General features: G+C 61.3%; 1 protein-coding gene across 1 annotated transcript in view; it reads left to right on the top strand.

Moving 5' to 3' along the window:
* SARDH (sarcosine dehydrogenase) overlaps positions 1-27,853 on the top strand; it is a 60,414-nt gene that overhangs the window by 22,940 nt on the left and 9,621 nt on the right. Inside the window, exons 13-18 of the mRNA XM_058693628.1 lie at positions 2,116-2,199; positions 3,913-4,026; positions 8,953-9,091; positions 10,714-10,827; positions 16,136-16,283; positions 20,061-20,154. Coding sequence (XP_058549611.1) covers positions 2,116-2,199; positions 3,913-4,026; positions 8,953-9,091; positions 10,714-10,827; positions 16,136-16,283; positions 20,061-20,154 — 693 coding nt within the window. The remainder of the gene's footprint in view (positions 1-2,115; positions 2,200-3,912; positions 4,027-8,952; positions 9,092-10,713; positions 10,828-16,135; positions 16,284-20,060; positions 20,155-27,853) is intronic.

Below are 27,853 nucleotides of genomic sequence, written 5' to 3'. Positions count from 1 at the left end.
GCGGGCGCCTGCGCACTTGCCTGCCTCTGCCAGACCCAGCTTCCGAGGCTGCTCGGCCCGGGGCTCTGGGCCCTCCTGCCAGTCCGACAAGGCTGCCCGTGGCCACGGGGCCCTTCCAAACTTGAGGGCGGAGATGATCGTTTTTCCCCAACCCGAACTCACAAAGAAATCTGCCGTGATGTCACTTAATTGTGTCCGTGTGATACTGTGACTTATGATAAGAAATAGGAATTCAGTCTTCGTCCAGTCCGTTTCTGGAGCAGAGTTCCCCCAACCCTTGGAATTTCCTAAATGGCGAGGGCCACAAAGACGGAGGGGCCGGAGGTGGCCTCGGTCACCAGCGGCCACCGAGGCAATCAACTGTGCCCGTATCACGGAGCCTCCATAAAAACCCAAAAGGAGGGGCTCAGAGAGCTTCCAGGTTGGTGAGCACAGGGAGGTTTGTGCAGAGTGGCACCTGGAGGGGCACGGAAGCCACACGCCCTTTCCCCACACCTGGGGCTACTTTCCTCTTGCATCTGGCTGTCCCTGAGCTATAACCTTCCAGAAACACCAGCCATGCAGTGGGTAAAACGTTTCTCTGAGTCTTGTGAGCGGCTTGGACAAATGCATCCAGCCCGAGGAGGGGGCCTGCTCTATAGCCGGTCGGTCACCAGTCTAGGTAACCTGGAGGGACTCGAGTAGGAGATGGGGGCAGCCTCGTGGGACTGAGTCCCCAGCCTGGGGCATCTGATGCCGTCCTCGGGGAGACAGTGTCAGAGTTGAGTTGGCTTCTGGGACATCCTGCCGGGGTCGGAGGATTGCTTGCTGCTGTGTGGCAGGTCCCCACACGCGTGCACGTGCAGACCGGGCCCAGGAAGCGAACTCAGTCCGTTACGTTTTTGTATTGCGCTAAAGCACACAGCACATAAAACTTGGCCATTTTAGCCGTTCTTTTTTTTTTTTTTTTTTTTTCAACGTTTTTTATTTATTTTTGGGACAGAGAGAGACAGAGCATGAACGGGGGAGGGGCAGAGAGAGAGGGAGACACAGAATCGGAAACAGGCTCCAGGCTCCGAGCCATCAGCCCAGGGCCTGACGCGGGGCTCGAACTCACGGACCGTGAGATCGTGACCTGGCTGAAGTCGGACTCTTAACCGACTGCGCCACCCAGGCGCCCCAAGCCGTTCTTAAAGCCTACGATTCGGGGTGATGAAGTACATTCACGGTCCTGTGCGTCCCTCACCACTCTCTGGTGCCAGAACGTTTTCATCACCCCGAAAGGAAACCCTGTGCCCACGAAGCAGTGATCCCTCATTCTCCCCAGCCTAGAAAGGCCACTGATCTGTTTTCCGTCTGGGGATTCGCCTCCTCTGGGTGCTTGATGTAAGTGGGTCGTGAAGGGTCACGAGAGAAGGTCACACGCGTGTTGTGTTTGAGGCTGGTCTGTGGTGCGGCACACGTCGGAGCTCGGTTGCGTTTTAAGGCCCAGTCTCGCTCCACCCTGTGGGTCCACCAGGCGTGTTCGTCTGTTTTCATCGGTCGGTGGGCACCGTTGTTTCCAGCTGCTGGCGGCTGTGAACTTGGGTGTGCAGAGACCTGCTTCCTCCCTGTTCTCTCAGGGGTGCACCTGGGAGGGGGATCGCCGGGTCTCGCGCGGGGTCAGCCTGCTCCCACTGGAACAATAGCACAGACCGGGGGTGCGGGGAGGAGAAGCCATAAGAAATTCCTTGCTCCCAGGTCTGGACGCTGAGCGGCTCCAGCTGGGGCCCCCTCCCTAGCTGTCTGGAAGCCTGCCTTCTCCCTGGGTCCCCTGGGTCCCCCTGTCCTGGGATCAGGGCCCCACCCCATGACCTCATTCCTCCCTAATCGCCTCTTTGAAGGCCTCACCTCCATATTCGGTCACACTGGGGGCGTTAGGGCTTCAAGCAGGAATTTGGGGCTGGGGGTGGGGCTCTGGGGTAGGAGTTGCAGCCTGGGCTTGGGTCCTGGCTCCGAGCCTCAGGACCTCTTTGCCCTCTGCTCCTTGGGGTGTATCCCCTTGGGGGGAATCCGGTCACTCACTACCCTGCATGGCAGGAGGCGGGGGGGTGTCTGGCCGGGCCTGAAGGGTGCTGGTTCCCCACCCCTACCCAGGAACTACTGGCCCGAGGCTGCGTCTTCCAGGAGCGACAGGGCTGGGAGCGGCCGGGATGGTTCACCCCGAAAGGCACAGCTCCGGTGAGTGGCCACCCGGGCCTAGCCCACCCCCACTCCCGTCCACACCACCCGAGGTGGGGCCCGCGGGGCGGGTGAGTCACCTTGCGGGCGGGAAGGCTGAGCCCCCTGTAGATGTGCCCGTGAGCACGGGGCCCGTCCTCTGCAGATGTCCCCAGGGCCGTCACTCACCGCCCACAGCAGCCAGGCCTTCCAAGGCCCAGATAAGCCCGGGGCCCCCGGGAAAGCTGGTGTTCCACAGTGAGGGGGCCGCGCGCAAGACTCCCCCGCCGTGCCAGAGAAATTAGCACATCTTCCCATAATTTTGCTCATATATTTTTGGCAAATGCCACTGTTATTTTATGTTAGTAGGAGCATTTAGCACAAAATTATGCATTCCGTGTTGGTTTGTAACTTGGGATTTGACAGCCTCCCGGCCTCTGGGTGCCCTCCTGGGGGCTCCCCAACTCCCCCAGTGCCTCCCACGGGCCCAGGTTGTCAGAGAAGAACCCAACCAGCCTGCTTGTGAAACTCGTGGGCTGGGGTCCCCTGAGCGGGCGGGGACAGAATTTGATCCGGATTTATGCAAATTAAAACCCCTCTTCTGCTGCTGTAATTTACCAGTCCCCTTCCAGGGCAACCACCTCCCATCTCCATAGCAACTCGCGGCCCAAGGCTGGTCCCAGGGCATCGTTAGGCAAGAGTGGGCTCTCTAAGACCACCAGGGGGAGCAGCCTGTCCCCAGGACGCTGAGAGGCTGGAGCCACCAGGACAGGGTGGGGCTCGAACGGCCCCCTGCAAAGCCCTCCGTGTCCCAGCTGGCCTCTCCCAGGAAGCCCCTGGCCCCTGGGTGAGGAGAGGACCCTGGATCAGGGATCGGGAACATTCCCTTGGTCCGGAGATGGGCAGGCTCTGTGCCCTCTCACCTGTGAAAAGAGGCTGGGCAAGTCTGGCCGTGCTGGGGAGGGACAGTTGATGGCTCCCTCAGTAGGGGCAGGGCTGGGGAAGGGCCCAGTGGCATGTGGGCATCTCAGAGCCGCTGACAGAGGGCAGGACAGGCCACGGCCAGTGGCGGTCGAGGAGCCAGCCTCTGGGGCCCACGTGCCGCAAGGCCTGTGCCAGGCCTGTGACATCAGGCGAGTTTTCATCTCTCTGCCTCAGTTTCTCGTCTGTAGAAAGGATCTCCCTGCCTAGAAGCTTGAGGCACCCGGAGCAGGGCTCGGTCCTGACTGCCATGACAGTGCCATCTGGCCCCCAGCTCCATCACCCTCCTCCTCAGAGAGCTGGTTCCGGGGTCTCATCCCGCTGCCTCGGCCTTGAGTTGAAAGCCCTGACGGTGGCCCAGGGGTCCCAAGTGACCCGCCCGTCTCTCCCCAGCCCGAGTACACCCCACTTTTTCTCCATCCTTCTGGGCCCCAATGGACGCAGCCCAGCCTCCCCACCGGCCCTCAGCCGCACCACCACCACGGCAGTTAGGGTGTTATTTGTGCAAGGGTTTGTGGGCTGCCTGAACCCCTTCACCGCCCCCCCAGGCCGTGCCCCCAGCACAGCCCTCCCGAGGGCGGCCGGGTGAGGCCAGATCTGCTCCACCCGGCTCCCTGCCCGCCAAGCCGTTGTGCGTGCGTGTGTGCGCCCTTGTGAACGTGTGTGCGCGTGCGAGTGTAGGGCGGGGGCGGAGGGAAGGAAGGACCAGGAGGAGGGAGGAAGGGGCACAGTGACGAGCGTGTCTCCTCCCAGGTCCTGCGGTACGACTACTATGGGGCGTATGGGAACCGGATGCACGAGGACCACGCCTACGGCCGGCTGCTGGGGGACGAGTACACGTTCGACTTCCCGCCCCACCACGACGTGGTCAGTGGCTGAGTCCCCCCACCCCTCATCCCTCATGGAGGAGAAAGTCGGGCTCCCGGTAGGGCTGACCCCCGGGGGCCCTCCGAGAGTCCTGCCAGAGGCTCTGTGGACGGCATCCAGTTCACCCCCCGTTTCGGGCTGACTCAGTTTTGAGGAGCAAGCCGGTGATGTCTTCCTCTCTGGCCCCTTCTGTGCCGAGGCCTCGCCACGGGCGGTGGGGGCTGGGGCTGGCTGTGTGGCCGCAGGCCAGGGGCCGCCCCTCTCTGGGCCTCCTTCCCTCCTGCCCTGGATCTGTTCTGAGGCTCCTGTGACAGGCGTGAGTGACGAGCTCTTCCTTAGGGCTGCTGTCGGTGGCTCTCTCGCAGAGTAGATTCAGGACACACAGACCCAAGACGGGCCCCTCCAGAGGACGAGCAGGAGGTCTGTGGTCTGGGGTCTGCTCGCTGCCCCTCTGGCCCCAGAAGTGGGCAGATGAGGCTGGTCAGAGCCCCGGCCGGGCTCCCTGGGCCCGACTCCCGCCAGGGTGGGGGTGACGAGGCCTGGGGCCGGGCTGCCCCCCGCAGTCTGCCCCGGGCAGAGGTGCTCTTGAGGGCAGCTTCGGCAGAAAGAGCGACGCCAGCCTCCACGCTGAGCGGCCCCGCCGTTTTGCAAAGGGGTCACCCAGCAGAACGGGGCTGAGCCGTGGCCTCGTGGCTGCCCCAAGAGAGCGAGAGAGGCCTCAGCTGCCCCCTGATGTGGGTGCCCAGCCCGGGGCCGCCTGGGAAGCACTGTCTCGGGGGAAAAGGCAGCCGGCCAGCTTCCTGGGTGTGCGGCCTGTGAGGTCACCCAGGGCCTGGCTCAGAAGGGCCCTGAGTGGGGCTTAACGCTCCGCTGTCGCCACCTTGAAACTCTTAAGACTTTAGGAACCGGGGCCCGCGGTTTCATTTTGCATCAGGCCTCACAAATTCTGCAGCCGGTCCCCAAGGGAAAGAAACATTCCCTCCTGTGCTTTCCCCCAAAGCTGGCTCTGGTGGTAAAGGCACTGGGGGGGGGGGGGGGCTTGGGCGGCGGAAGCAGGAGGCTCGTGCGTCCCCAAGCTCCGGGGTCCCTGGCACCGCCTCGAGTCTGGCACCTCGGCTCCCGCGGCTCCCAGGGCCTGCAGGACGTCTGGCCCTCGGGGACGTGGGAGCCCGGAGGGGATGCCAACTTGGCTTGGTGGCTTCATCCAGCCTCCGCAAACGCGCCTGAACAGTCCCAAAGCATGAAACACACACTTGTTCTCAGCATTGGCAGCCTCCCCAGCCCGGGGAGACGGGGAGACGAGAGTCAGCCCGGAGACCGTGTCGGGTTTTGCTCTGCGGCCCCAGTGTCGGGGAAGGCCCTGCAGCGCCTGACGGGTCGCGGGAGCCCCACAGAGGACAGCGGTGTCTGCAGGGCGGTGGGGTCGCGGCATCTGGGGCTCCGGCGGGGTGCCAGCTCCCCCGGGGAAGCCCGACTGGGGCCTTGGCCGGTTTCCCCGGTGTAAATGCTCTCACCGCTCACACCGATACACCCACGCGGAGCTGGGGGTGGGGGGGTTGGGGCACCGCAACAGCACGGGCCGGATGCACGGCTCCACGATCTTCTGGCTGCGTGGCCCCCAACAGACCGCGCGTCCCCTCTCCGGGCCCCAGAGGGCAGTGTCCTTGTGGGAAGTGGTGTTGGAACGTCGGGGTGGAGGAGGTGACACAGGTCCCCGACGCACAGCCAGTGCTTGGCGAGGGGTAGCTTTGCTGCCACAATTTCTCCTTCAGTGAGCAGCAAAGGTGAGGCCTCCCCTCAGCGGCTGGGTGATGTGTGTAAAACAAAGACGCAGTGGCTCCGGGACAGAAGACGGAGGAGAAAAACGGATGGATAATTTGGGACCTGGAGGGCCTGGCAGGGGCATCTGTTTACCGGCCAGCAGGCATGCTGTGTTCTTTGTGTAAAAAAAAAGAAAATACAGCTTTACCGAGATAGAATTCACGTACCACGCAATGCATCCACTTAAAGTGTATAATTGGGTGCTTTTTAAAATTTTTTTAAATGTTTATTTTTGAGAGAGAGAGAGAGAGAGAGACAGAATCAGAAGTAGGATCTGGGCTCAGAGCTGTCAGCACAGAGCCCGATGTGGGGCTCGAACTCACGAGCTGTGAGATCGCAACCTGAACGGAAGTCGGGCACTTGATGGACTGAGCCACAATTCGGCGGTGTTTTTTAGTGTCCCCCTGGGCCCGTGCAGCCGTCACCACGGTGTGATGTTAGAACGTTTTGTCCACCCCCAGGAGAAACCCTGACCTGCCAGCTGTCACCCCCATCCCCCACCCTCTCCCACCCCATCCTCCCCTCAGGCAGCCACTAAAGCTCCTTCTGTCCCTGGAGCTTTACCTGCTGGGACGTTTCTATCAATGGAGTCCTACAACGTGCGGTCTTCCGTGACTGGCTTCTTTGCTCGGCACCGTAGTTTCAAGGTCCATCCACGTTTTTGGGCGTGTCTGTGCTTCATCACTTCTTTTTCTGAGCAGTTTTCAGTCACGTGGATGCTCTGCAGTGTGTCCGGACATTCGAGCTGGCCCCGCTTCTTGCCTGTTAGGAATAACGTCGCTGCGATCACGCCCCGACGGGTTTCTGTGTGCACGTAGGTCTTCATTTCTCTTGGGTAGATGTCTAGCAGGTGCGTTGCTAGGTCATGTGGGACCTCGATGCTTAACGTTTTGAGGATCTGCTGACTGTTTTCCAAAGTGGCTGCACTGTTTTACGTGCCCACGCACAGTGGGTGAGGGTTGTGGCTTCCCCAAGTCCTCGCCACCACTGGTGATTCTGTCTCTTTGATCCCAGCCATCCTAGTGGGTGTGAGGTGGGATCTCACTGCGGTTTCGAGCTGCATTTCCCTACTGGCTAATGATGGTGAGCGTCTTCCCATGTGCTTACTGGCCATTCGTGCATCTTCTTTGGAGAAATGTCTATTCAGACACCTTGCTCATTTAAATTGGGTTACTGGTCTTTGTACTGAGTTATAAGAGTTCCTGTTATATGCTGGGTACAAGTCTCTTACCAGATTTATGCCTTCCAGATACTTCCTCCCATTCTGTGGGTTGTCTTCTCCCTTTCTTGATGGTGTTGTTGGCGGCACAAAAGGGCTTGATTTTGGTGAAATCCAACTTACGGATTGTTTCTTTTGTTGCTTGTGCTTCTGGGGTCATATTTCAGAAGGCATTTCCTAACCCAAGACCACAAAGACTTACTCCCATGTTTTCTTCTAAGAATCGTATAGTTTAGCTCTTACTCTTAGGTCTAGGACCCACTTTGACTATGGTTCGTGTATGGTGTGAGGTAGGGGCCCAGCCTCCTTCTCTGCGTGTGGCCAGCCGCACGGGCACCACGTGTTGATGACCGTGGCTTCCCCCTCGCCTGGCCTTGGCATCCTTGTGGAAAAGCAGTGACCATAAACGTGCGGGTTTATTTCTGGACTCTCAACCCCATTCCAGTGATCTATATGCGTATCCTTGTGTTAGTGTCTTGATTACAATGGTCTTGTAGTGAGTTTTGAAATCAGGAAGCGTGAGTCTCCCAGCTTGGTCCTTCTTTTTCAAGATGGTTTTAACTATTCTGGGTCCCTTGCATTTCCATATGAATTTTAGGATCAGTTTGTCGATTTCTGCCAAGAAGCCCGCTGCGATTTTAACGGCGATCGTGTTGAATCTGGATCCGTTTGGAGAGCACATCATCTTCGCCATATCAAGTCTTCATTTTGTAAACATGGGATGTCTTTCCACTCGTTCAGGCCTTCTTTAATTTCTTTCAAAAATATTGCTGAGTTTTCAGAGTACAAGTTTTACACTTCTTTTGTTGAATTTGTGGGTATTTTTAAATTCTTTTTGATGATGTAGGTGGAATTATTTTCTTTTCTTTATTTTTTAACTGTTTTTTTTTTTTTTTTTTTTTTTTTGAGAGACAGAGAAAGACAAAACAGGAGCAGGGGAGGGGCAGAGAGAGAGGGAGACAGAATCCAAAGGAGGCTCCAGGCTCCGAGCTGTCAGCACAGAGCCCGACGAGGGGCTCGAACTCACGGACCGTGAGATCATGACCTGAGCCGAAGTCCTACACTCAACCACCCAAGCCACCCGGGGAACCCTTCTTCTTCCGTCAGTTTTAATAACTTGTGTTTTTCTAGGAATGTGTCGTTTCATATGTCACGCCCTGGCATGTGGTTATTCATGGTTTTCCCTTACAATCCTTTTACTGCCGTAAGGTTGGTAGTGATGTCCCCTCTTTCCTTCCTGATTTTAGTACTTTGAGTCTCCTGTCTTATTTTCTCTGTGAGTCTAGCTGGCGGTCTGCTACTTTTGTTGATCATTCCAAAGAACCAGCTTTGTTTTTGCCAATTTTCTCCATTTCTCTATTCTCCATTTCCTCTATATCCTATTCTAGTCTTTATTAAGTCTTTCCTTCTGCTTGCTTCTGGTTTCATTCACCCTTCTTTTCCAATTTCTCCAAGTGGGAAGCTGAGGCATCGATTGAGAACTTTGGAGGCATTTGCAGGTGTAAGGTCTCTGTGAGCAAGGCCCTGCCTTCCTTCCCTCCTTCTCAAAGTATTTCCCAACCCTCCCCCCACAAGTGTTTTCTTTGGTTCTTTGGTTATTCAGGGATGTGTTGTTCAATGTCACTTATATGCAAACTCCCCAAGTTTCCTCCTGCTGTGATTCTAATGTAATTCCATTGTCATCCAAGAACATGTTGTTGAATATGTTGTCTTCTTTTGTGGGGTATAATTCCCTGTGCTTCTGAAGAGTGGTCTTAGTTGTGTTCCCAGCTGGGAGTGGGGAGGGAGTCTCAGAGCAGGTGTGCCAGGGAGAGCCCAGCGCGCTGTGCTCTGCGGAGGCATAGCTCAGAGCCCTCATGGCGTCCTTCCTCCCTGGAACTTTTCAGATCAAGAAGGAATGTCTGGCCTGCAGAGGGGCCGCTGCTGTGTTCAACATGTCCTACTTCGGAAAGTTCTACCTGGTGGGTTTGGATGCGAGGAAGGCTGCCGACTGGCTCTTCTCTGCTGATGTCAGCCGACCCCCAGGTACGACCTCCAGAGGGCCATGCCCCTCTCCCACTTTGGTGCCAGGAAGAACTCCCTGGGCACAGCCCTGGGTGCTGAGACCAGGCGGCAAGCTGGGTCTATCCCCTCTAGGCTTCTCCAGCTCAGGGCTCTGCCCCCTGGCTGGCCCTGGGCCCCTGCGTCTAGATCTCTCTGCCCTCATTGCCACACCTCAGGCCCTAGGCCCCCAGCACCTTCCACTGTCCCTCCCCCTGCCCTTTCTTTCCCTCCTCCCTCCCTCCCTTCTCCATTTACTTTGTTCCAGAAAGGATACAAGGCAGGAGGCTCTCTGTAAATGTGGAGCCCCTTTGGGCACTCCCCACAGGAACACTCTCCCCAAAGAGGGTTTCCAGAATTAAATAAAAATACAGGAAGGTCAGATAGATTTGAGTCTCAAGAATGGACGATGTTTTCCTACTAAGTGTGTCCCATGTAATATTTGGGATGTTCATCTCCTTTTACGTTACCCACCGCCCCCCACCCGTCTGTGTTAGCTCCCTGGGGCTGCTGTAACAAAACACCATAAACGGGCTGGTCCTAAACAATGGAAACGTGTTGTCTGATCATTCCAGAGGCTACAAGCACAGACTCAAGGTGGTAGCAAGGCTGTGCTGTCTCTGAGACCGGAGGTGGGACACTTCCTGCCTCTCTGGCTCCAGGGGGTGGGGGCGGGCACCAAGCTCGCCCCTGCCTTGACATCACACATCCCTGCGTTTGCTTCTCCTCATAAGGACACCAGCATCCCGGATTGGAGCCTGCCGAAATGGCCATCCTAACATGATCACATAGCAAAGCCCTGTTTCCAAATAAGCTCACGTTCACAGGAACTCGGGGTTGGGACGTCAACATGTCATTTCAGGGACACAGTTCAACCCGTGACACCATTTTTCTGGCAGTCACCCCACCTGCTCCTCTTAAACCTCCCCCTTCCCCGCACCCCCCTTCCCCCCAACCCCGCCCCAGCACCCCTCCATCCACCTTCCCGTTCACCCCCTTTCATCCATCCATCCACATAGTCGTTTATGCGGACAGACCTCAGGAGCCTCTTCTCAGCAGGCAAGGGCGCACCAGAGTGAGCGAGACAGGAACCCTGCTCCTAAGAACTTTCTGGCATGTGGGGATGGGTGGGAGGCTGGGATGGGGGGCATCCACGTCCCGGGCCAAGGTGTTTCAAGAAGAAAGAAGCCCCACTCTTTTTTTTTTTTTTTTTAATATTTTTATTCATTTTTGAGAGAGAGCACGAGTGGGGGAGGGGCAGAGAAAGGGAGACACAGAATCCGAAGAGGCTCCAGGCTCTGAGCTGACAGCACAGAGCCCGACGTGGGGCTCGAACTCACAAACCGCGAGTTCGTGGCCTGAGCCGAAGTCTGACACTTAACCGACTGAGCCACCCAGGCACCCCGAAGCCCCACTCTTGACCCTTCCTCCTCCGGGAACAGCAGTGCTGGGTGACCTGCCCCTCCTGCTCTGGGCCACCCAGTCATGGTGACGTCGCCTTTTGAGGTCACCTGCGCTAGGGCATCCCGTCGAGCGGTTACCCAGACTTGTGCGTGCCGGGCTGTGCCGAGCGGCTCCCACACTCCGGGTCTTTCTCTTGCCCCCAGGCTCGACCGTGTATACCTGCATGCTGAACGACAGGGGCGGCACCGAAAGCGACCTGACTGTCAGCCGCCTGGCCCCCGGCCCCCAGGCCTCCGCCCTGGCCCCCGCCTTTGAAGGTAGGAGATGCCCCACGGGCTGAGCGATGTTGTCACTGCAGCCCTTGTTCCGGTGACCGGCGGTGGCCGGGGACGGGCTGCCGAGGGCCGCTCTGTAATTACCTGTGGTGCCCGCAGCGGTCAGGGCTTGGGAGATTAGACGTGTCGCTTCAGGCTGGAGGTCGGCTTTGTTCAGGCAGTGATGCGGGCTCTGAGTACTCCGTGATTCCGTCTTTGAACCTGTCCGTACCGCGGTGTTTCAGAACAGCGAGGGCGTGGGCATACTCAGCGTGCCTGCCCAGAACAGAGGGAGCCACGGAGGAGGCCGTGCTTCCCACTTGGACGTACTAGCTCCTTTCTGCCACCGACATCTATGCGGAACCGACTTTGATCTCTGCTGAATCCCGTCTCAGGCGGGGCAGGTCCTTAGAAGGTGTGCAGTTCAGTGCTCAAGCTGTTCCTGGGTTGCCCTCTGCAGCCCCTTCGCCTTTGCTTGCATGCCTCCAGTGACAGGTAGCTCACTACCTGTAATGCTTGTTTGCACAGCCCTGACGGCCACGTTGAGCCAGATGTGCTGCCTGTCCCTTCACCTCCCCGACCCTACCCCTTGGCTCACACGGAGCAAGGTCATCTCTAGTCCCGTAGCCGTCCCTGCTAGGGAGAAGAGAGACGGCTGAGATCCGCAGAGTGGGAAGCACCCTCCTTCTCCAGGAAGGCCCCGGTGCCGCTCTGAGAGACTGGATTTGCAGAGGAGAGGGTGTCTCTCTGAGAGCCCCTCCAGGGGGAGGGTCCGTCAGCACAAGAACTCAGCCCGTTCAGAGAAGCTGGCAGCCCCCGCCTCCAGGGGCCTGGCTCCATGCTGCCCAGACTCGGTGAGGGTCCCCAGGGGTTGGCGGGCGAGCTCCCAGGGCACTGGGGGAGGGGGAGGCGAGCGAGAAGGAGGGCGCATTAGCCAGGCAGGTGCACTCAGTACCTGCTGAGCACTTGTCGCATCCCAGGCTGTTTGAGGCACCCAGGAGGTTCTGGCCCGTGGAGTTTATATCTCTGGGTGGGGGTGCAGGGGCGATGGGACAAGGTTGCTTTGCCGGCCACAGACTCCTTTGGGGTGGATTTGGGGGCCGAGGGTGGGTGGGATTCCTGAGTCTCTGACTGACTGCTGAAAACCGGCCGACTGGAGGCTGTGGGCACGGGTGAGCGGTCTTACTGGCGGCAGCCGGGGCTTAGGGGGCCCTTCCCTCCTGCCACTGGTGGTGCAGAAGCCGGGAAAGCAGTGGGCTTAACCAGAGCGCCTGTGCTTTGTGAATGAACTTGTCCGCCCCTTCCTTCTCCCAGCGCTCACAAAGAGCCTTTACGGTAAGACAGATGCGGGCAGCCAGCGGTCACAGGAGGTGAAGGGGGCTGGGCGGGCCTCCAAGATCTCACGGTAGGGACAGACAGGGCCGGGAAGAGACCATTAGAACACCAAGTGGAAAAGCAAGGGGATGGAAAAGAGCAGGACTATGGAGGCTATGGAAGTAGCTGAACCAGGGTGAGGAAGGCTTCCTGGAGGAGGTGATGTTCTGGCCTGAGCCCCGGTGGATGAATAGGAGCTGCCAGCTGGAAAGGTGCCTGTAAGGAGCTGGCTGGAGAGGAGCAGCGGCCATTTGGACAAGGGCTGGTGTAGCTGGGGAGGAGGGACAGAGGGACCCCGGTGAGGGCACAGGTCATCTAAATCCTGGGCCAGGTCCTGCCACTGCCTGGCTGTGCGGCCCACAGCCCTGAGCCTCACTTTCCCCATCTGGAGAACGGGGACCTTCCGGAAGGTGCCGGGGGATTCCTGGCCCTGACGGTTCGAGGAGCGCCCGCCTTGCCAGGGCGGGGGCCAGAACAGGCCGTGGAGCAGAGGCAAGGAAAAGGTGCTAAGGATTCGGGAGGCGTTCTTCCCAGATTCTGGCGCCTCCCGGCCCAACCGCATGGCCGCCTGGGCACGGGGGACGGGCTCTTGCTCGGCCTGCCAGCGGAAGTGCGCGTGGCGCGTCGTGAGGGAGGCGCCGTGACGCTTGAGTCACACCCCGGGAGGCGCTGGAACGTGCTGCCGGGCCCGGGGACACGGCCAAACACGAGAAGACCGGCGGCATGTGGACGGTGTTTTATTTTCGGCCTTAAAAACTGTACTGTTCCTGCCATGAATATGCATGCCTGTTAAATATGCATGTTTTAGACGCGGGTTAATTATACCCGCTGCGTCAGGTCACCACGACGTCAAGAGGATGTGGTGATGTGCACGCGAGCGAGGCTGTGTGCAAAGCAGCTGTCGATGCCAAACGTGATCTTGAACCATCGTTCGCCTCCCAAAAGGAAGACGTGCTTGTAGGAGAGAGACGTGCTGACGATACAGGAAGGCGCAAGGTCAACCCCGCAGCCCCCAGCTCCCCGGCTGGAGCCCGAGCCCCTGGACTCTGCCCACTGACCGCCCTCTCTGCCACGGCCGCTTGCAGGCTGGGCCCGGAGCTGCGGCCTCAGGACCCGGCGCTTTGGGTCTTTGATGAGGACAGCTGTCCGGAGAACGCCGGGCCCGGCAGCTGCCCTGGCACCAGGCGGCCCCGGTAACCCCCGTCCCTCGAGGAGGGGCCTTGGGTGGCTTCGGACCCTTGGGGCTACGCGGAGGACGCGGCCTGTAAAAGTCCCCGGCCCAGGGGCCGGGGGGGCCCTTTTGGGGGCCGACTTGTCTTTTTGGCTTCTGTCTCCCTTTGTGCTCATCGGTTTAAGACGAAGGAGGAAGAGAGGAGACTTGATCATACCTGACCAGTGCTCTGGTAGACGTTTTAACCCAGTGGATGCTATTTACCGGTCCTATGGGGGCAGGTGTGGTTCAGTCCATCTTATAGATGAGAAAACGGAGGCCCAGAGAAGTAAGAAGTGAGGGCGTCCAGCCACAGAGCCACCTCTTGGCCAGGCCGGTCTGATGCCAAGGCCTATGTGATTCCCAGACGGTGTCCTCCGGGGTGGGGAGGGGTAGTATCCCTGCAGAGTATCCCCACAGGGATTTGGGGGGTAGCCTGTTTTCCCCAGCCCCACGGCCCAAAGGATCCAAAGGTGGGTGCAGGGTACGGTCCTGGCTGTAGGGAGATTGTGGACGCAGGACGGACGCGGGACGGCCGCGGTCCCCGGGCACGGGCAAGGGGGCAGGCCACCGCAGTGAGGTCGTGTCGGTGCTCTGCAGGGTGGAGTGGGTGAGCGGGCTTCCCGGAAGAGGGGATGTTTGAGCTGGGTCCCGGAAGGTGAGGAGGAGGGGCTCAGGCCCGGCGAGGCACCGGTGAGTGGAGGGCCTGGGTGAGGACGGACCCCCGCCCAAGGGCAGAGCCAAGTGCATCAGAGCCACGTGCCTTGTGGGCGGCAGGCTCTCACGGTTGGAGGGGGGAGTGCTTTCGGACCCTCCTGAGGGCCGTGGGAGCAAGGGCGATCAAGATGTGGTGAGCAGGACTGGGGGTGGGATTGGAGGCTGGGGCCAGGAGGGGACAGGTCCGGCCATCCAGCCCAGAGGTGCTGCTGCCCCGGGCGCTGAGAGGAGGGTCTTGGAGGCTGCTTCGGGATGTGGGGGTGGAGGAGACGGTGGGGCCGCTGGCCACTTGCCCTGGTATATTCAGGAAGGGCTTCCCGGAGGCTAAGGCCTCTGCGTGGGCCCTAGGGGAGCACACAGCATGTGGGGTGACAAGGCGGGGAACGTCCCAGGGGTCACCTGGACAAGAGTGGGAGGAGGCAGCTGAGGACCACAGCCCCTGCTTCCGCTCCTTCCCAGGCGGGATTGCGGGGGGAGGCGGGCCCCAGCTCCAAGCTTCCAGCTGGTGGTCCCAGCCCAGCCCCACCCCGCCCAGGACCCCCCCCCCCCCGCCCCCCACGAGAGCCTAGCCAGCAGCTGCTCCTGGAGACGGAGAGAGCCTGGTGCCCTTTACCCTGAGCCCTCTGCCACCAGCCGGGCCCTCCTGTGCCAGGGAAGGGTAGAGTGAGGAGGGACTGCTTTTCGATGACGGTGGGTGGCTGCGTCTATTACCACAGCTGCAGGGTGGGGGGTGTGGGGGGGGCGGGGCTGGGACGCACCAGCGGAAGGCACCCAGGAGGGTTCTCCAGCAGGGAGCCCCCTGCCCATCTCCACCCGTGCCCACATGCTATGCCCAGCTCGCGGCAGTGATGCCCAGGCTGACAGAGGCGGCTGCCAGGGGACCCCGACGGGAGGAGGCCTTCTAGACCCTTCTGCGCCCCTCCCTGGGGCCCCGCCCACAGCAGCTGTGCGAACCTGGCCTGTGAGGGCATTTCCAGTCCCATATTCCCACCGTACAGACGGAGAAGCGGCTGAGGGGTCAGGGATGGCCTGGGGACCTCTGCTCTGGGGTGGGGGAGCCCTGTGAGAATTAATAAGGAAGGAGAGAGGGGGGATGCGAGGGGAGGTCCAGGGAAAGCTGAGAAGAAGGAGGCCTCCCACCTCCCGCCTCCCTCCCCACCCCCCACCCCCACCCCCTCCGGTTCCTCCAGAGATCATGGGCAAATGACCGGTGGGAGCCCGCCCACCGCAGGCACAGGCAGTGGCTGGATCTCACAGTACCCCTGCAGAGGAGCTACATAGACTCTCCATGACAGATGAGAGCACAGGGGCTCAGGGAGGCTGTGTGATGGTCCAAGGCCACACAGCTGTCCCAGCTCCCCAGGGCAGTGAATCTCCCCGGACGCTGGGCCGAGGCGGGCTGCCCTCCGTTCACCCAAACCTGGGTGGCAGTGTGGCCCAGGCCATGACTCAGAGCTGGACAGAGTCTGATTTTCTACCACATGACCTTCTGAACCTCGGTCTCCTTTTCTGAAACCCTGGGGTGGTGATGAGAATCAGCCTCCTGTGGGGGGGGGGGGGGGGGAATCAAGGAGGTATTACTGGCAAAGCCCGGCCCGGTACCTGGCCCCAGCAAGTCCTGATATGGCCAAAGGGGGATCCAGAGACCGGGGGGCCAGAGGCATACGGAGTGAGAGCAGAGCCAGAGAGGAAGAGATCTGTCAAAGGCTGCCCAGCACTGATGACACACGGAGCCTCAGGCCTCGACCGGGTGGGAGCTGTCCCCCTCTCCTGGTCAGGAGCCCTTTGAGAAGTGGGTGAAAGCCTCAGACTCTCCCAGAACAGTGCTCCCTTGGCGTGTGCAGCCCCCAGGGGTCCCCCACCCCGGCCCCCACTCCCTGCCCCCGGACAGCAGCCGGTGCCCCTGGGGAGGGTCACTGCCCTCCGGCTTGTGTTTTTCACTTTCCGGGAAAGAGCAGGTGCTTCCTCGACCCAGAGGCCTCCGGCTAGTCCTCGCCGCCTCTCTTCCAGGGGACGGCTACTACCTGGCCGTGGGCGGGGCCGTGGCCCAGCACAACTGGTCTCACATCAGCACGGTGCTGCAGGATCAGAAGTTCCGGTGCCAGCTCATCGACAGCTCCGAGGACCTGGGTCTGATCAGCATCCAGGGCCCGGCCAGGTGAGGACGGGACCGGGAGCCAAGCAGCCGGGTGCCCAGCCCCTGGGACCCACACCTGGGTCCCTCCAGCTGGCACCCGTGGGCAGAAGCAGCCGCTGGTCCTGCTGGTCCAGAATGGGACGTTCCGGGTAGCTAAAGGCTCTCGTGAACCCAGAGACGCCACGCCAGATAAATCACCTTCAAAGCCCCGGAGTACAGACGAGCCCTCAGTGGGAGCGCCAGACCCAGCTGGACAGGAATCTGCGCCTGAGGGTTCACAGGGGTCACAGAAGGGCCTGTGTGTGTCGGCGGGGGGGGGGGGGGGGGGGGGGTGAGGGGGGCGGGGGACCAGTGGGGAAGGATAATCGTGGTACCAGCCACCAGCTGGGCACCTGTGATTTGCCAAACCCTGTGCCAGCGTCTCCCGAAAATCCTGATAATAGCCCTTCGAGGCGGTCCTAATTGTTCTTATTCCTTGAGGGGGAGGGGACAGAGGCACACAGAGGGGGAGACGTTTGCCCAGGGTCGCGCAGCTCACCAGTGCCAGGGCGGGTGGGCACGGACTCCCCCCGAGCTCTCAGACAGCCGCGCGCCCGCAACTGCCCTTCCCGGGGAGTCACACGCCCTCTTTGTGGCGACGCACCTGCTGTGGGTGCTCCGTCGCTGACCCCGGAGCCCAGGCACGCGTCAGTGGTGGGGAGACTCCTCGCGGGTGAGGGCCCCTGCTTCTGGGGGCCCCGTGTTCAAGGAAGGATGTGTTCCTGGAAAATGACGGGAAGAGCTGGAGGCAGAGGGAGGGAGGGGGAGGGGAGGGGGGGGATGTGCCTGCAGCCAGATATCCCCAGGCTGCGTGCTCTGACAAAGCACGCTGTGTCCAGGTGACGTCCCTGTCAGCCAGGAGTCCCTCCGGGGTCCCCGGCTGGCGTGCTCAGACCGGCCGCGGGGTCGTTTTCCCTGGGGCCTTGGAGCTGATCGAGCCTGAGGCTCCCCGGCTGGGTCCTAGACTGGCCGGCCTCCCTCCCAGGCTGTGTTGTAGCTGGTTCTGTGTGGGCGTTGCTCAGGGGCACACGGCAGGAACGTGCTTGCTGAACGAATGAATGGAACCTGAGAACATCGTATACGTTAACGTGGATCGGCATCTGTCAAGTGTTTGTCCTCAGGCTGCCCATGAAAACCAACATCCACTAAGGGGACGTTTGGGCAAAGCCCTGGAAGAAATGAGGGATTGAACTTTGGAGCTCTCTGGAGGGATGGTGTTCCAGGCAGAGGACACAGCAGGTGCAAAGGCCCGGCGGCTGGGATGTGCCTGTGTGGCTGAAGGAAAACAGGGAGGCCGGCTGGAGCAGGGCAGCTGGAGATGTGCTCGGGGAGCAGAGGAGGCGAGAGCCTGCGGGTCCAGGGGGCTGTGAGTGAGGGGGACTGAGCAGAGCAGAGACATGGTCAGACTTGGGCTTTCACAGGGTCTCTGATGCTGGGCCGGGCTAGGAGGCCAGCAGGTGTGTGAGGAGCCTCGGGGGCCAGAGAAGCCGGGATTTCCAGGAGGGAGCGATGAGCCGTGTCCAGGTGGCCAGTGGGGCCAAGTGGGATGAAGATCCAAAGCGGAGCATTATGTTTGGGGCTTCCGGTGGACTTGAGGGTGGTTTGCGGGACCGCTGGGCAGAAGCACGTGGATCCAGGAAGGGAGGAGAGGAACGTGGAGCGGAGCAGAGGTTGGTGGCCACGGCTACGGGGAGGGACGTGGGGCCCAGAGAGATCACCCAGGGCCCCGGCTCGCCCAGCAGATACCGTGGGGTGGTTTCCATGTCTCCCCAGGGCCAGCCAGCTCCCCGTCTGTGGGCCCAACGGGGCCGGGGGTCCCAGCTGGCCCTCGGCAGCCTCTGCCCCCTTGCCACAGCACCCACGGTGGGGCGTGAGCTTTTTCTACTGCAGGGGGAGGCTGGTGGGCAGGGGAGGGAGGGTGCGGGCACTCGGATCAAGGCAGCGCCCCCAGGGGACAGGCCAGCCTCCTCTGCCTCATTAGAAGCCGCTCCAGGAGGGTGGTGGTGACGGCCACCTCACCCCCGCCCCCCGGAAATTTCTTTACTTACTGCTGCTGTGTGTCTTGTCCTTCAAGAATAGCCCCACATTCCTGTAGAGTAACAGCCTCACTGGTACCACCGGGGGGGGGGGTGGGGGCTGGACCCTCTGAATTGTCAGGTGGGAAGCAATTTAGCCCGGCACCCGGACCGTGGGCGGTGCTAAGTTTCCAGCTGTCCGGTAGAACTCTCTGGAAGCATTCCGCAATTGGGTGGGCCCGGTACAGCAGCCGCTAAGCTGTAGGTGGCCATTGAGCCCTTGAAAGGTGTCTGGAGAGACCGAATATTTCATCGTAATGAACTGAAACCCAAGCGGCCACAGGCGGCTAGTGGGTACTCGCTATCACGGTCATCAACGCCCAGATGCGCGGCAGGTGCTTTCTCGCCGATTCCCCGCCGGGGTCCTGGGAGGTGGCATCACTGCCCCTCCCGCCCCCCGCAGAGGATGGGGAGGCGGGGGGGAGGCCAGGGGTGAGCAGGGGAGCCGGGACTTGAACCTGCGTCTCTGGCCCGTGCCCTCCAGCGCCACCTGCTGTCCCTCTCGTGGAGGGACAGCCTCCTGCGCCCCCGCCCACGTTAGGTAGATCGGTGCCTGCTGACCCCCTACAGACCCTCGGCCCGGCGGCAGCTCCAGGCTCCCGCCCCTGCCGGGAAGCAGGCAGGGAAGACGCCGGCCACCCCCCAGAGCTACGGAGGGGCCGTGCTCCTCGAGGACCGGAGGTGGGCTCTCTGGGGGCTGGCAGCACGTGGGGACCGGGGGTGTGTGTTACATAAGGCACTCGCAGCCTGCAGCGTGCTAGGCATCTCGGGCCGGTGTGGGTGGGCAGCTCCGGCACCGTGGGGGCGGGAATTAGGGTGGGCCGCAAGCATTCTGAGCAGTGGTACCCAGCAGCCCCAGCACCCGCTGGTACCCCCACGGGGAGCTGTCTCCTGCCAACGGGGAGCCCACCCTGGGGTGCAGAGCCAGGCCGTTGTCACTCAATTCCATTTACCGTGTGCCCTCTGTGCCGGGCCCGTTGGGACAGGAGCAAGGACAAGCCATGTGAGAGGCGCCCCGTCAGATGTATCAGAGCCTCAGATTCAGGAAGTCGGGGAGGGCTTCCTGGAGGAGGTGGCAGCCAAGCCAAGACCTGGAGGGTGACAAAGGCTTAACCAGGGGCAGGGCACCCGGGTGGCAATGCCGAGGAGCGCAGGAAGGAGTGAACGGAGTCCTGGAGGGAGACAAGGGGGCAAGGGGCCCAAGAAGTGAAGGTTTCCATGGGTAGTGAGAGCTTTGGGCCCAGCGAGCTCTCAGGTAACCCGTCAAGCGCGAGAGCCGGACTCCCGGGTGCCGGTGCTGGGGTGCGGGAGGTGAGGCGGGCAGCCCCTGCCCTCAGGGAACTCGCAAACTAGGCTCCTGCCCCGGGACTTGGGGGGCACTTGGGGACGTTAGATGGTCAGGCCACTGCCCCAGGAGCTCGGGTGAGTCTCGTCTCTACCCGGGCTGGGCTCACCGCCCATCATCGCTCCCGCTGAACGGGCTTTCTTGCGGACTGGATTTTTGGCAGGCGCTTCTCTTGGTGTGCTGTTACTGATACCTGTCCATTGTCCGTCTGAGTCACGGCGACGGGGACTCGTCCTGCTCACTGCTCTGTCCCCAGTGCCTTCCTGGCCCAGAGCCCGCACCCACGAGTGCTCAGCAAGAGTTTGTTGACTGACCAGCCGACTTTGTTCTTGCCCACAGCCGGGCCATCCTCCAGGAGGTGCTGGACGCAGACCTGAGCAACGAGGCTTTTCCTTTCTCCACCCACAAGCTGGTGAGAGCCGCCGGGCACCTGGTGGGTACCAACGGGCGGCCTCTCCTGGGTTGTGGGTGGCGGCAGGGTGCCTGGGGCTCGGGCTTGGGAGCCTCTGTGCCCCACTTCGCCGTGGGGGCTTAGATGGTCCTGCCCACGGGCTGTTCGGACTCCAGAGGGGTGATGGGTCCAAGTCAGGCCTCACCGGTGCTCTGCCCAGTGCCCTGCACATGCTGGGGGGCTCACCCCCAAGCTTCCACCAGGAAAGACAGCCTCGACACCCACACAGCCGCCCTCAGCGTCCCCTCATCAGAGGCACGGGGCATCATGTCCTCTCGGGTCAGGGTGGCACGTACTTCCTCCACCGCGTTGCAGACGACAGGACTGGGGACAGCAGAGTGGTTTGCTACCGTGGCTGGGCTCCGTGGCCTTTGGGGAGGCACTTGGCCTTCCCTGGCGTTCTCCACCCCCCTCCCCGCACCCACGTAGCGTTGTGGATGTGTGTGGGTGCTCCTCTCGAGCTGCTCCCAGTTCCAGAAAGTGCAAGTCCCGGGACCCGAGGCTTCCGGCACTGCGGCCGGTGTCGGGGCTCTATGGGACCCGGCTCTGGCAGGAGGTTTCTTCGGAGACCACGGTGGGTGGGGGCGGTGGGCAGGGGGGACCAGGGCCGGGTCCAGCTCTGGGCCAGCACGTCCCTTCCCGGCGCCTCAGCGTCCTTGTTGGAAATGAAGCATCCTGGTCTCCGTTCTGACTCCCCGAGGCCGAGGGAAGGAGCAGACAGTAAAGGGAGCCTCGGCCACTACTTGCCAGGGGCTTGCTGGGCACCAGGCCCCGTTCTGAGCACATGGCGTGCGCGTGTCCCACTTAATGCTCATGAGTACCCAAAGGTTCCATTACGAGGCTCCTCAGCCTCAGCACTGTGGACGTTCGGGAGGCCGGAGGCTGGCCTGAGGGGCACCCCTGGCCTCCACCCACTCGATGCCAGGAGCGCCCCAGCAGTGACCACCACAAATGTGTCCAGACGCGACCCAGTGTCTCCAGCGGGGCAGAATCGCCCAGGGAGAACAGCTAGTCTGGGATTATCCCGCGTGGCGGTCAGGGTCACGGCCAGGTGCGCTGGCCCAGGCCCTACGGCAGCTCATGATGTAGGGAACTGAGCTCAGAGAGGTTGGGCAGAGCGCCCCCGGCCCTCAGCTAGTGAAGCATTAAAGCACACAGATACACGTCCACGAAACGGACAGGGCTGTCAGGCGGGGGCTGGGGGGGTGGGGTGGGGGTGGATGGACAGCCGGGCGGGGGGTGCACCTCTCCCTTCCCTCTGCCTCCATGTTCGTCCGGGTCGTGGAAGAGTGGGATCCTGGCCTGCAGAGGGGCTGGAGTTCGGGGCCCAAGCTGGGTCCTGTTAGCACTGGGTCCTGAGGAGGCCGCCAGAGAGAGGATGGGGACAAAGGCTGGTGTGCAGAGCAGGGGAGCACTGACCTTCACTCCCCGGAGGCGGAGCTGAGGGACAGGAAGCTGGGGGGGAGGGGTCTCTGTCTACTCTGTCTGGCTTGCTTCCTGCCTCCTTTGTGCAGAGCTGCTTGCCAGGACCAGAGAGGGTGGGTGCTTTGAGAAAGCGGCACAGCTCGACCCAGGCCCCGGCAGGCATCCAGCGGGCCTCGATGGCAGCTGGGCTGTGGGCCCCCATGGGGTCCATGCAGCGTCCAGCCCCATCTGGGATTGGGTTCTGGCTCGTGGAGGTGTGAAGGGGAGTTGAGAGGCTTGGTGTCCGCTCGGCCCGCGTGTGGCTGGGGTGGGGGAGTGGGGGAGAGCACCAGGTGGGAGCACTTCCCTTCCCAGCCCGGGCCGCTCCAACGAGGCACCTGGGGCTTGTTCTTGGCCAGTGTACTTCAGCCGTCTCCCGCCCCGGGGGCCGGCCCTTCTCAGCCCTGGCCGCCTCCCTAGGTCTGGCCCGTGGCCGTCTGGCTGCACTTTGGCCGGCAGGGCCGGGGAGCCGGGCTGGGTCAGGTCTCGGGCCGAGGGGAAGCGGGGCCAGACTCCGGGATGACACCCCTCCCTAGGGTAACAGAGGCCAGACCCAAGGTGAGGATGTCATGGGATGCCCAGGTCCAGGCACAGGACACCGATGGGGCGGCTTCTCACTGTCTCCTCTGGAACTGACCTCCTGGTTTTGTCAAAAAGTGTTTTATTACTTTATGAATGAATGTTCGGTGTGGTGGTTAAGAAGGAGGGGCCTGGAGGCAGGGCTCCCTTCTAGCGTGACCCCTTTGAGTGTGACCTTGGACCTGTCTGAGTGTCTTCCCTCCGCCCTTGGCCCGGGGGGGGGGGGGGGGGCTGGTGCGTGAGCAGGGGCCTCGCACGAGGTGCCAGCCCAGAGCCCGCCTGCCAGAGTCCGGCTGAGGGGATGGTGGGCACCGCGTCTCACTGTAAATACTGGGAACGTTTGTAAACCGAGAGCAAGGACACGGAGGTCCCTGTGACTCTGCCCCCGGCAGAGCCGAGGTCAACAGGTTGACATCGCGTCTGCTTTCCCCGACCCGCGTCTGTAAGGTTTAAAACAGAAGACAGCGTGTGCGCGCAGATTTCTTCTCTGATGACGGTGGTGACAGTTTTCCGGTTCCTTTAAACATTCTCCAGGAGCCGCTTTGAAAACCCCTGTGGTCGTCTCTCGGCTCCTTGAGCAGCGTCGTGCTTGGGAACAGCCTGGGGATGAGCTCCCCTTGACGGTGGCCCTTTTAGGACTCTGATCGTTGACTTAAGGCAGGTCCCTCAGACCCGGAACCAGACCCAGACCCAGAGGCGTCCCAGGTACACAGTCCGGGCCCGCCGGGTCATTCCACGGTGGGCTCCTTTGGTAGCTTCTGTCTCCTCCCCGTGCCCCGCGCTGTCCTAGGCCTCTGGTGGGAGGGGCGCAGAAGTTCCGAGCTTGCCAAGCCGGGTCCCGCCTGCGAGAGGGTGACATCCTCAGCTCACACTGGCCAATTCGGGTTCTCCTCTGAGTCCTGACCAAACCGCAGGGTCTAGTCCCGATGCTGACCTTGCTCCCCGCACCTCCGCCCTCTACCACCCAGCCCCTGCGCCCCCACCTGGCTCTAGAATTAATTCCGGACTTGTTGGCTGGGAGCAACCCCCTCACCGGTGCCGGGCCGGAAGCCGGACCCGGAGGCCCTGGGATGCGCCCCTCCCTCCTCCACAGTCTGGCTCGCAGCCCAGCTGGGGAGGGGGTGGGGGCAGAAAGGACTCAGCAGCACAGCCCCGCCTGCATTGGAGACAGGGCCTAGTCACTCCCCGGGCAGCGAGGAAGGTCCCAGGAGCAGGTTCCCAGGAGGGAGAATGGAGTTGTGGCAGGGCAAGCGAGGGAAGACTAGGGGACTCGGGCCTCTCAGCCGGGGAGGGGCCCGGCCCCGGGACAGGGGTCCCTCATCCCACGGCCCCCTGCCCGCCTTGGCAGGACGAAAGGAGCCCACACCCCGGGGGTGACCAGCACAGGCTTCTTTCTCTCCACTGCCTGGCTAGAAGCGTGGCGGCTCCTACAGGGGATGTGACAGCCAGCGCCCAGGGCGGGGGGACGCTGCCTCACTCCTTAGGAAGAGCGGCCAATCTCCAAACACACAGGTTTAATGTCCTGCGGGGTCACTCGTGTGTGTGTGTGTGTGTGTCCTTGGATGCTCGGTGCCTTTAGGGGGCTGGGCAGTTGGGCGAGTGCAGAGCCCAGAGTCTGCCTGGCGCCTGGCTGTGTCACACAGCCCTCTTCTGGTCCCTCCTCCTCCCTGCTGCTCTGGAGGTCACGTCAAACAGCCTGGAGGTGAGGTCACTGCAGCCTGCCCTGTGGCCTACTGGGAGGACCCCATCCTGCCCTAGGGGCTGGGAGTCCCCCAGGGGGCCTGGTGGGCCCGCTCCTAGACATGACAGAAACGGGGCAAGAACATTCGACGGGTGCGACGAGGGTGGGGTAGGTTGGTGCCCAGCTGGGGCCCCAGACGTGCCGAAATCCCACCTCCGGGTATCCCCTCCCCGGGGCGATGGAGGCGTGGGCCACACGGAGCAAAGGCTGAGCTTCCTTAGTGGTGATGTGACGGGGTTTGCTGACCTCAGAATGGCCCAGGCCCTCTGTTCCAGGATGGTCCAAGCCTAGGGTGCAGTGGCCTCCCCATTCGCTGTCCAGGAAGGGGAGTGGGGAAGTCAACCGCTGGCCGGGCCTCAGGCTGCGGGACCTGAGCTGCCCTCGGCCCCGTGGTGGCCTCACAGGCCGGGGGGGGGGGGGGGGGGGGGGGAGGGGAGGGGCGGGAGCTGGGTCAGCACAGAACCCGAGGGTTCGGGAACAAAGTCACCCCAGTGCTCAACAGAGCTAGGAGCCTCTAGTCTTGCCCCGGCCTTCTGGGACCACCTCTCCTGGCCTCGGTTTCCCCACCTGTAGCACGAAGCCTGGACGGTGTCTAAAATCCTTTCTGGGCTGCCCTGCAAGTCTGTCCAGACAGCCTGAACTCTGTCTGAATCCAGGGGGATTTCATATTCTCCCAAATAATATCTTGCCCTGGCTTCAGCACATACTGACGCCATATCCCTCCGCGTGAAGAGGTGCTGGGCCAGAGCGTGGGCCGGGCCAAGTTGTACGGGAGGTAATTGGGTTCCAGCCAACCAGATGCAGAAGAGGAATGTGTAGCCGGCAAGGCCTCCTGGTCACAATGTGCGGAATGTTGGGGGCCGGAGCCCCGACCGCAGCCGGGGCCCAGGGTGGTGAGCGGGACCCTGCCACCGCCCACCGTGACCCACACTCACGGCCGACAGACGGGTTGACGACCCCGGCTGAGCCGCGTCCTGGTTTTGCAACAACTCCCCAAGAACTCGGGCCCCCAGCTTCCCTGAGCCTTGCATTCCTAGAGGAAGGGCAGGGAGGAGGGAAGCGTCTCCTTGGCAGGAAACTGACCAGATGTCCTTGCCTTCACATGTTGGCCTCGAGGCCAGCGAGGGTCCCAGTGGGAAGCACTCTCCCAGCGTGGTTACCGGGGGAGACGTGGTGTTCCTGGCGCCTCGGCCGAGGACGGGGGGCCCCCTCGGGAAGCTCATCACGAGGCCCGTCACGAGGCACAGTGATAAAGTGATTGTCTTCTGAAAATTAATTTCAGGTCAAAAGGAAATTGGATTTCTCCTCCCGACGGTATGAAGGGCTCGCCGTGGCAGCGTTGGGATTCGATTAGCTCGGGATGGAATGTTCTCCCACCTGCACGCGTTACGCGGACAGTCGGGGGCTCGGGCCTTCATACAGAGCTGCCCGTAGCTTCACAGAGCCTGTATTCATTTGACAGTGGGGTTTTAGCGGCTGCCTAAGAAGTCGCTTCGCACAACATGCCCAGATTCGTCCGTGGCTCTGGGAAGCCAGGGGGGCGGGGGGCGGGTCCCGTGGGTGTGGTGGAGAAAGCCGCCGTGTGGCCACAGCCACTGTTCAAGGCACCCCCTGGGGGACCGGGTGTCTTCTTGCCGTGAAAGCGTGAGGTGAAGACGCGTCTGGATGGCGTCGGGGGCATGAGCTTCAGAGGTTCTGGAAGCTCCCCTGGGGTAGGGCTCTGTCCTTTCTCTACAGGCAGTGAGTGGTGTTCTCGCTCTACTGTGCTCTGTGGTGTAGACAGCTCAGGGACTATCCAGGGTGACTTGAAATCTGCGGTTCCAGGGGCGGCTGGCTGGCGAGGTGTGCTTTCCGCTAAGGAGCGCAGGGGGTAGGGTCTGTGGCGCATCCGGCCTTCCGGGGGCCTGGAAGAAGGACCCCGAGGGTCGGACAGCTTCTGTGGAGCTTTTCAGATCCTCAGAAAGGGTCACGTTTTCAGATCCTCAGAAAGGATCAACTTGTTGTTGACTTGTGGTTGACTTTGTTGTTGTTGACTGATTGATTTTGAGAGAGAGCGTGCACATGGGGGGGGGGGGGGAGGTGGGGAGGCGGGCAGAGAGAGAGGGAGAGAGAGAATCCCAAGCAGGCTCCACACTGTCAGTGCGGAGCCCGATGTGGGGCTCGAACTCACAAACCGTGAGATCGTGACCTGAGCCGAAATGAAGAGTCGGACGCTTAACTGAGCCACCCAGGCGCCCCGAAGGTCAAGTTTTTGACGTGTGATTTGAGCATCATACCTTTTATTTATTCTTATTCTTGGAAATTGGTTTGCAAACATCCTCTCCCACCCCCCCACCCCCACTCCCTTCACCATGCCCAACTCCTGCCATCACCACTATCTTTGTTACCATAATCACCTTCCCCAGAGCCACCATAGCCACTGCACACCCAGCCTTCTGGACCAGACCACTGGGGGAAATTGCACATCCCCCCTGCAGATCGTTATTAGAATCGAGGATGTCTTGGGAGCCTCCAGGGAGGTTGAAAAATGAAGATCCTTGAACCTATCGCCAACGTTTTCTCCCCTTTTCCTGTGGGTTCAGGACGCCAGGCCCCTGCAGAGGGCCGCCCGTGCTCTGATCTCTGCCCACCCCCTGCCTCCAGGGTCCCTGGGAATCCTCATTTATGTAAGAGATGGCTCAGGTGGGAGGATGTGCGTGGTGTGTTGGGGGTGCTGTTACACAACCAAACGCCTGGAAACTTGTAAGACTGCCATGAGCTAATGTGATCTGAAAAGGTTGGACATGCTGGCCTGAGTCCGGGGGCCCAGCTGCCGGAGCCCTCCTGCGATATTTACCCGGAAAGGCACACTCCGGGCTTGTTCTGGTGACGCAGGTGCCCAGGGCATCCCACGGGAGCCACGTGGCCTCCCCTGCCCCGGGGGCCCCTGCGTGGCCTTTGATCTGAGCCGAGGCGGCGGCCCGGCACCTCCCCGGACTCCCGTCCCGTCCACGGAAAGCCGGCAGGAGCGCCCTGAGGCACCAATATGGAGGCAAGCTCCTGGATCACGTCTTGCTAGGACCCAAGCACCCAACAATCTTCGAGTGAGTCCGTCAGGGCGGGGAGTGTGGATCTCACGGCACCCGCACGGGCTCTCCACTTGGAAACCCTGGCGGGCCCCCCCCCCCCCGTGCTGCCCGCTTCCCAGTTGCGAGGCCTCCCCCGAGTACTGGGCGGGCTGGTGCCAGCGGGAGAGCCGCGGTGAAATCTGTAGGAAGACTAGTGAGCCACAGTGAAATCACCAGCAGCGGGAGGAGCATTTACACCACGGAAAGTGGTCAGTGCTGCAGAACACCCCCCCACCCCACCCCGGGAGATGATTATCAAACATTTCCCGGGACATCAGCGGGCCTGGGGCGAGCGACCAAACTCCCCCTGAGTCCCCGCTTCCTTATTTGGGCCGGTAACACCACTTCCCCCGTGGTGAGCACCCTGCCTGGGGCTTTATGGGGATGATTCTGTTGAGCGCTCCCGTGAGCCTGTGAAGGACATACGGGTTTGTTTGTTTGTTTTTTAATTTTTTAATGTTTATTTATTTTTGAGAGAGAGAGAGGGAGAGGGAGAGGGGGAGCCACAGAATCCAAAGCAGGTTCCAGGCTCTGAGGTGTCAGCACAGGGCCCGTCGCGGGGCTCGAACCCACGAACCGAGAGATGGTGACCTGAGCCAAAGTTGAACCCTTAACCCACTGAGCCCTCCTCCCAGGTGCCCCAATGAAGGACATACTGTCATCATCCTGGGCTTGCAGAAGAGACTCAGAGGGACATCGGTCACCAGGGGACTTTTTATTTACTTATTTATTTTTTTTATTTTTATTTTTAAAAGTTTATTTTTTTTGAGGGGGGAGGAGCAGGGGGGGA

This window comes from Neofelis nebulosa, chromosome 12 (genome assembly GCF_028018385.1).
Source record: "Neofelis nebulosa isolate mNeoNeb1 chromosome 12, mNeoNeb1.pri, whole genome shotgun sequence".
NCBI lineage: Eukaryota > Metazoa > Chordata > Mammalia > Carnivora > Felidae > Neofelis > Neofelis nebulosa.
Note: the sequence above shows the minus strand (reverse complement) of the source record. Positions and strands in the feature narration are given on the sequence as shown.